This window comes from Austrofundulus limnaeus, unplaced genomic scaffold (genome assembly GCF_001266775.1).
Source record: "Austrofundulus limnaeus strain Quisiro unplaced genomic scaffold, Austrofundulus_limnaeus-1.0 Scaffold62, whole genome shotgun sequence".
Taxonomy (NCBI): Eukaryota; Metazoa; Chordata; class Actinopteri; order Cyprinodontiformes; family Rivulidae; genus Austrofundulus; species Austrofundulus limnaeus.
Genome location: NW_013952464.1, coordinates 504815 through 513036, shown reverse-complemented (window position 1 = coordinate 513036; position 8222 = coordinate 504815). Strand labels below are relative to the sequence as shown.

The following is an 8222-nucleotide window of genomic DNA, read 5'->3' as shown; positions in this document are numbered from 1 at the left end:
GGGTGGATATAGCTCGCTCACACTGAGGACCTATCCACGTCATCATTTACCCAGAATGCTTTGTGTGTAAATAAAATGGCTCTGTGTTAAAATATATTTTAAAAAATTAAAACAGTAAACAGCCCAGTACTTTTACACTTTATTTTACAGTTAAAATATATGTTTATTAAATAAAGTCTAATGTTACAACTAATCAGGGATCCCTTTAATATTTTTTAAYCTTTTAGAAATCCCCAAAGAAACCTGAAGAGCCTAATGGTCCAGATGTTGGAATCTATCAAGACATCAGAAACGGCATAACAGAACCTACTGGTAAGATATGTTATGCAGCTGTGTTCCTATGAGTTGTTTGGTTTCAGTCAGTTGTTAAGTTCCACTCTGTTTTGYCGCTGATCCTTTGTTTACCTCCATAATCCTGAATTGTCTAGCAGAATTTGCATGAATATTTGCATACGTGTTTGCATATTAATTTACTTAAAATGTGCAAATGTGTAGTTACACCAGATGACAAGAACATGGGTGTGAGTCCTGCCCCGTCTGCAGACACAACTCCCCAGATTCATCTCACCCTCAACCACTTGGTGTTCCACAAAGTGCTGGGAAAAGGCAGCTTTGGCAAGGTACGGCCCTATAACACCTGAGCGAACTTGTCTAAAACACTGATCCCAAATTCTGTAGGAGCAAATGACAAGAGAAGAGACCTTGGCGGTTTGTTGTAAAAGATGACAAASTCATTTTGAGGGTAAAAAAGACTGCAGTTCATTGATGGAAACAAGGAAAGTCCATGTTTGTCCAAATCATAGATCTAAATAAACCTAGAGTGAGCCCTGCCCATCCTGTCCACAGGAGCAAAAATGGCAACCGAACAGGGGGCCAGCTCACAGCCAGCATGGCAGCTATTTGATTAACAGGAAGCCCAACTGGATCTGTGTTGCAAGTTTTTGTAATTTTTTTTACAATTAATTAATTGTTAACAGCTATATTTTACATGTAGTGGAAAATTTAATAATTTATCATATTGATTATCTAAACCAGACCTGCTGTCAGTCCTTAGTCCTTTCCATCCTTAGACTTTTTAGCTAGTTAAAAAATTAGGACTTCAGCTAATAAAGTATTTCTATTATTTCTTACCTGTCATAAGTAWTAATAATAATAAACATTTACCATTCGACACTTAGAAAATGTTCTCTGCATACATACGTTAAAAGATGAAACTTGTCTGTASTAATATTAGCTAACCACCTTCTCAACAAGTCAGGTTTGTCTAACAGAAACCTAAAAATAGTTTAATGCATGATAGTATTTTAATCTGTAAATACAGCATAAATTAGAGGCTAGTTTGTAATATTCAGTTCTGGTCAGATCGCATACATGTTGAGGTTAATAAGATAAAATGTGTTTACTTGTGAAATGAGATGCAATTTCTTGTTTTTCTTCTGTTTTGTAAATCCATAACACACACACACATCTTTCTGGCATTTGTGTATATACTTTAGAAATATTATTATTATTATTAATTGTATATTTATTAATATTACCATTAATAGTTTTTACATAATCTGCACTTATTAGTGTGAATTTTGCCCATATGTACAGTAACAGTAAATCCAGACGTTTGCCCGTTCTGATTAGCATTAGTGCTACATTAGTTCACATGGTCACAGGATCAAGACTCACTCCTGCTTTTCTATAGACCTCAGTAATCTAGATTAATTTTGTCATGCTGACTCTGCCGTCAGGTTTTCACACCAAGATGAACTCAAGTTTCTCCTGATGGCACATTTTTACCATCTCTAATCCCTAGGTTATGCTGGCAGAGCTGAAAGGGAAAGGCCAGTTTTTTGCTGTGAAGGTTCTGAAGAAGGATGTGGTTCTCATGGATGATGATGTTGAGTGCACCATGATCGAGAAGAGAGTCCTGTCTTTGGCCTGGGAGAACCCTTTTCTGACCCACCTCTACTCCACATTCCAGACCAAAGTAAGGACACCCTGTTAACTTATGATGGGTTTTATTTTCAAASAGGGACTATGACTCATACTGTAGAGAGACAATTCCCAGCAGTTTAATGAATATATCTACACATCCAGCATGGTTTTATCCAACCCCCCCCCTCTCTACTACTACGCATAGTTCATGTGTCAGTGAGCTGACAGTAATATCTGGTTTCCTCAGGAGCATCTCTTCTTTGTAATGGAGTATCTGAATGGAGGCGACTTGATGTTTCACATTCAAGATAAAGGGCGCTTCGATCTTAACAGAGCTACGTGAGTACACAGGGAAATGAAGCGCTGCAGCATTTGTTTGCGAGTATAATAAAACCGTTCCCTTTATTTTTTATATTATTATTTAGATTCTACGCTGCTGAGATTGTATTGGGACTGCAGTTCCTCCACTCTAAAGCCATTGTCTACAGGTAAGAATGAACATTGTGAGCTTTACTCTGCGTGTTGCTTCAGAGGCTGTGAAGAAATTGTATTTTGAGCTCCACAGAATAATTTACAGCGGAGCAAGTTATTCATTGCTGCTCCTGTTTTTGTTCTCTGCCTGTTTACAGAGATTTGAAGCTGGATAACGTTATGCTGGACAAGGATGGACACGTTAAAATCGCAGACTTCGGCATGTGCAGAGAGAGGATCTCTGCAGAGAACAAAGCTGGTACATTCTGTGGAACACCAGACTATATTGCACCTGAGGTTAGTGTGACAGCTTGGTTAATGCCACTCGTCTCACTATTATCTGTGTTTCTACTGTGTGTACTTACTCTTACATTCMTCTGACGACATGCCCATTCTCTCAGATCCTGCTTGGACAGAAGTACACTTTCTCGGTGGACTGGTGGTCATTCGGTGTGCTAGTCTACGAGATGCTGATCGGTCAGTCACCATTCCAAGGTGACGACGAGGACGAGCTGTTTGACGCCATCAGGACGGAAACYCCACACTACCCCAGGTGGATCACCAAGGAGTCCAAAAGCCTGCTTGAACAGGTGAGTAGTTGAAAAGTTTTTATGAACACCAATTTATGGTCATAGTATTACAGCAACTCTGTATTGTTTTTGTGAGTTAAGCGTTTCCTGTCACTGTTTTTCAGCTGTTTGTGCGAGATCCCAACAAAAGGCTGGGCGTGGTGGACGACATCCGCTTGCACRCTTTCTTTAAAGTCATCAACTGGACGGCGCTGGCGAAAAGACAAGTCGATCCCCCGTTCAGGCCTAAAGTGGTATGAGCCTTGTGGATTGTGTGTTTTATATAACCCCTGCATGCATTCTCCATGTTTTATAGGCCTAACTTAACTCCCTGACCCTTCTGCCTACAGAAATCTCCCAATGACTGCAGCAACTTTGATCGCGAGTTCCTCAACGAGAAGCCCCGCCTCTCACACGGTGACAAAAAACTCATTGAAACCATGGACCAGAACGCATTCAGAGGCTTTTCTTTTGTCAACCCCAGACTGGAAGTGATGATAGCAAAATGAAAAGGCGAACTCCTTGGAAACGTTCGGACTTCARCACTCCTAAACAGGCTCTTACTTTATTCTGTTTTATCTTCCGTGTGGTGTAGGGTTGACTGGCTCTTTTCCAGTTCTTCTGTCAGAGGATGAGATAAAATAATACCCAGATGCTCGCCGGCATCTCATAAAAAATATTGTCTCAACTTGGATCTGTACAGATGAACWGAGTATAAAGTTTCAGAAAGTAAGGGAGATTCTTAAACCAGCRTCACTGTTAATGCTGAAGGGGACAATCACATATGAATTTAGTATTTTGTAACTTTTATCATGTTTTTATTATTACTGTTTAGATCAATGAATCAATGTACTGTACCATGATAATTTATTGCACTGGCATAAACATTATCAACCAGTAATGCTGTATAAACAGGTATACTTCATTCAAGCTAAGAGAAATGAAGGTACAGAATGGGTATGTCTTTGTGCACTACATAGTTGTTTACTTSGCATGGGTGTGTACAGATATCTTTTTAAATGCAAATAACTTTATCCAGTTAGAGAGTGAACACTGCTGGTTGCTCTTGTAGAAATAACTGTATAAAGGGGGAGTGAATTTTAAATCCATTCTAAATTGAAGTATTTATACTGTGTAACATTTACTGGAGGTGTCTTAAAAATAAAAGTAGTTTTTAGTTTTTCTTGTTTTTTTTTTTACTCCAGTGCAACAATATCATCCTGTTAAGCTCAAGCATGGAACAAACAGCCTCTTCCTCCACTTTATAAACACTTACCAGGAGTCTCAGCATGTCTTTAATTCTAAYCCTGTATATGATGAAGGATGTATTTTATAAGGGAAAGGGGAGATTTCCATATAAGAACAGATCTTTAATATGTTATATGTGTTACTGTAGTTTATTAACATCAGAATTTAACATTAAAATAACAGGTGTATATTAGGGTGGTCCTCTATAGTATGCCAACAATAAAAATGTGACTTTTTTTAAGGTGCTTCCTGACAAAATTGTTCCTTTTTTCAAAGAAAGTCTTTTGTACCAAATTTTGTGTCGATACAACTTTTCTAACCACTGCCACATGTGGGGTGAAAATTAGAATGGTTGAGCTCGTTTGTGCATGCCAACACGCTTGCTTAGGTATGAAGAGAAACAAAGTGGCAGCACAGTAGAGCAGATGCCTCTCAGCAAGAAGGTAGCCGGATCGAATCCCRGCCCGGGGACCCCYCTGGGTAGAGTTTGCATGTTCTCTCCTTGCGTGCGTGGGTTTTCTCAAGGTACTTTGCCTTCCTTCCAAAAACAAAATTGGTAACTCTAAATTGTCCCCATCTGTGTGGCCCTATGATGGTGACCAGTGATTGCTGTGGGCACTATGAACTTGAAAGAAAGAAGCTAATGGATGGATGGGCTTACAATACAAAAATTAATGAGTGTCAATGTTCACATATTTGGTGAGAACAAACAGTCATGAAGAGTGGCATTTGGTCATGAATTTCTTCACTTCCAGGAATTGACATTGATGCCACCCTACAACTTGCAGCATGTATTGCCACTGCTGATCACTTGATTGTAATCCTGGATGAGTTTCCTCTTTATTAAAGTCATTGACATCTTAATCATTAGTCGCTTACATCCTAATCATTGGCATCCTAATGCTACACAGAACCTACCATGACTAGAATGATGGCTCATCCTCCCAATCTGATGGGTCCTTGACAAGGTAGTTCATGTTGATGCTGAATGCCTCAAAATGGGACTTGATGTAACAAAATCTGCCACCRTTTTGGTAACAATAGCTTCATTTGCTTCTAGGTCCACTGTAGCACATGACTGAGGATCATTGTGACCTTCATCCTTGAGAACAGCTAYGATCATCACATGCAATGCTGCTGTCAAATATGACAAGTCCGGCCAGTTCTTTACTCAGATACCACAGATTTCTGGCTAACGTCTCACTGGAGGCCTTGGCAATGACAGAATTAGAACTCTAAATTTCAATYACATGGTACAAAAATAGGGGTTGAGCGGCAGTGGTTAATATTTTTCAAACTTTATGAAATTTCCCCCAAATGGAACAAAAAACTGAAGAAGCACCTTGGAAAAGTAAAAGTTTGCATTTTGGGACCACCCTAGTGTATATGGAAAATCCAACTTACTGTCATTGTCTGTATTGTTGTACTTTTTTACTCTCCATCTTTTACAAAACAACTGAATAAATATTCTTGTAAACTTGATGGTTTTTCTGTTTGTTGCTTCAGTATGTGGTAAATTCTGGTTTATTGGGATATTTTTTGTAAATGAATATTCTGAGCTCGATTTTACTAAAAAAATCACTCAAAATATTGAATTTCTGAAAGTATACAGACTGTGTGAAAAGAAAATAAGGTGTTTATAAAATTTTATCAGATTATGGCTAAACGTTTTTGCTGTGCTTGACACAAAACTAATTCTAAGTGACATGCTGGGTATTTGGGACACAGTGCCAGCAATTAATTTGTCTGTAATGATGTTTTTAAAAACATTTTAATGAAACAAATGTTTAAGGATGTACGTTCTGTTTTATGAGGATTTTTGATTTATTATATTAGATCAAGAAATATGAGGGCCAGACCATTCATTGAAATGTTGAACAAAGCTTAAAGAGCCCAATCCAAAATAATTCAGTCATTTTGTTCATATTCTATAAAATGAGATATTTTCATATAAAGAAACAAAAAACAAACCGTGCTCAAATGCACCATGTGGCTAACTATTAATAGCTCTAATGCTGATGAAGTTGGAACCCATTGTAATAGTTTTTGTAAATAAAAATAGAAAGTAATGGTTTGTAGATATAAACAAATTGTATTTACAGTGGAACATACTAACAAACTGTTTAAGATATTGTACTTTTTAAGGGTGGGAGGGTGTATTTTTACATTTTATGGCAACAACACCTCAAAAAAGCAGGAATGGGCTAAAAAAAATCTGTAAAGTAAAAGGGAACAGCCAATTTTGCAACTAAACAAGTAGCTGGTCAAGAGGACTGGGGATAGTGGGCAGAGGTTTACCAGTTTGCTAAAAACTTAAATTGTGTAACAATTTCAGAATAATGTTGCTCAATAGGAAACATCTGGGAGACATTAAAAATCCGATCATCTACAGTTTATAAGATCAACAGATTTCAAGAACTGAAGCAAACTCTGACCTCAAAGGATGAGACTGGAAGTCAACTTTAGGTGATTGTGGTCTGTAGGCCCTCATGGGGCCTCTGCATTAAAACAGGTCTGRTTCTGWTTTGGACATCACTGCATGGCCTCAGGAACACTTCTACAAATATTTGTGCCATCCGTTAAAACTTTATCATGTAAACAGAAAGCCACCGTCCAGAAGCACCGCTGTCTTCTCTGGTTCAAAGCTCATTTAGGATGAGCTGAAGCAAAAACTGTTCTGTGAATCTGCAAATCAAAATTTAAAACTAAAGAGGAAGGAGACCTGGCCCTTTTTTTAGTGCATGGTTCAAAATCCTGCCTCTCTGATGGTATGGGGGGTGCATTAGTGTCTATAGGCAGCTTGCACATCTGGAAAGGCACCTCGAATAAAGTAAAGCATATTCAGGTTTTAGAAAATCTGCTTGCAAYGGCGTTTTCAGGCAAGGCTTTGCATATTTCATCAAGACAGTTTTAAACTTTGTAAAAGTTTGACCTGACAATCCAGCAAAGATCGGGACAGCCGAACAGCTGGAGTCCTTTTATTTCTGAACAAACATCATTACAGAGAACCCCTTCGGAATTTCTGTTGATACCTCACTACCCTCTGGCGGCAACAGGCCTGAACTGCAGCTGCTCGTCTCGTGGACAGTTCCAGCAGCAGGCAGCGCGCGCACGCCGTGCGTGACCTGTCCTCATCCTCTGCTCCAGCTGTGACCAGCTGTCTCTTACGGCATGTTTACTAATAAATAAACATCTGCATAAATAAAGGCTGCAGCCTCACTCAAACCCGTTTAAGTCAAAGGTGATTTTTTTTAAATTATAATTTTAGCTTATATATTAGATAAGAGATTAAAGTTGAGCTATATGACTAATATGTAAATATAAAACATAAAAGTCGGGATTCTTTTTTCATTTTTATATTTTACAATATTTAAAAATCTCAGCCTCCTAATATGAGTCTTCTTTTTTTTTTTTCAAAGGCTTCACAATGCCAGCTCTGCAGGCAGCTACTTTTTGTCCCAAAAATCATTAATTTAGGGTGTAAATTCCTATATTATTTACTAAATAGCTTTCAGGCAGTTTATGCAAACCTCGCTTCGGGACGGACACTTTTTTTCTCCTCCTGTTTCCACCTGGAGCTTGTTGAGAAATGGTTTCTTTTGTGAGAAAGGGCTGGTCTGTGAGGATTATATGAAGCATGCGGTCGAAACGACCGAGGACAAAACGTGTTTCAGACAGCTGCTGGTCGGTTTTTACACACTTGTTTCATTGAGATGGCGTTGATTTTGTCACACGGGTGGACTTTGAGCATTGCTCTTTTCTGTCAGTATATTTCCAGCAGTTTATCCCGCCCTCTCCAAAAAAAAAAAAAAAAAAAAAATGATTTGGCAGCTCGTTGTGCTCTAAGACAAAATATGTAGCAGCCGCTGTGTTTAGGCGTTATTGAGATTTAATAAAAAGTACAGATTAAGCCACCCTTTGAAGCGCTTTATTAATTTCCCCACTTATAGAAATAAAACACTAAAAAGATTAAAAAAAAAAAAAAAAACAAAGCTCCTCCATCTTCCA

General features: G+C 38.3%; 1 protein-coding gene across 1 annotated transcript in view; it reads left to right on the top strand.

Moving 5' to 3' along the window:
* Positions 1-5696, top strand: part of prkcdb (protein kinase C, delta b) — a 26677-nt gene extending 20981 nt beyond the window's left edge. The window contains exons 9-17 of the mRNA XM_014009835.1: positions 228-312; positions 496-620; positions 1805-1978; positions 2174-2265; positions 2352-2414; positions 2556-2694; positions 2799-2987; positions 3092-3220; positions 3317-5696. Coding sequence (XP_013865289.1) covers positions 228-312; positions 496-620; positions 1805-1978; positions 2174-2265; positions 2352-2414; positions 2556-2694; positions 2799-2987; positions 3092-3220; positions 3317-3475 — 1155 coding nt within the window. The 3' untranslated portion in view covers positions 3476-5696. The remainder of the gene's footprint in view (positions 1-227; positions 313-495; positions 621-1804; positions 1979-2173; positions 2266-2351; positions 2415-2555; positions 2695-2798; positions 2988-3091; positions 3221-3316) is intronic.
* The last annotated feature ends 2526 nt before the right edge of the window (positions 5697-8222 follow it).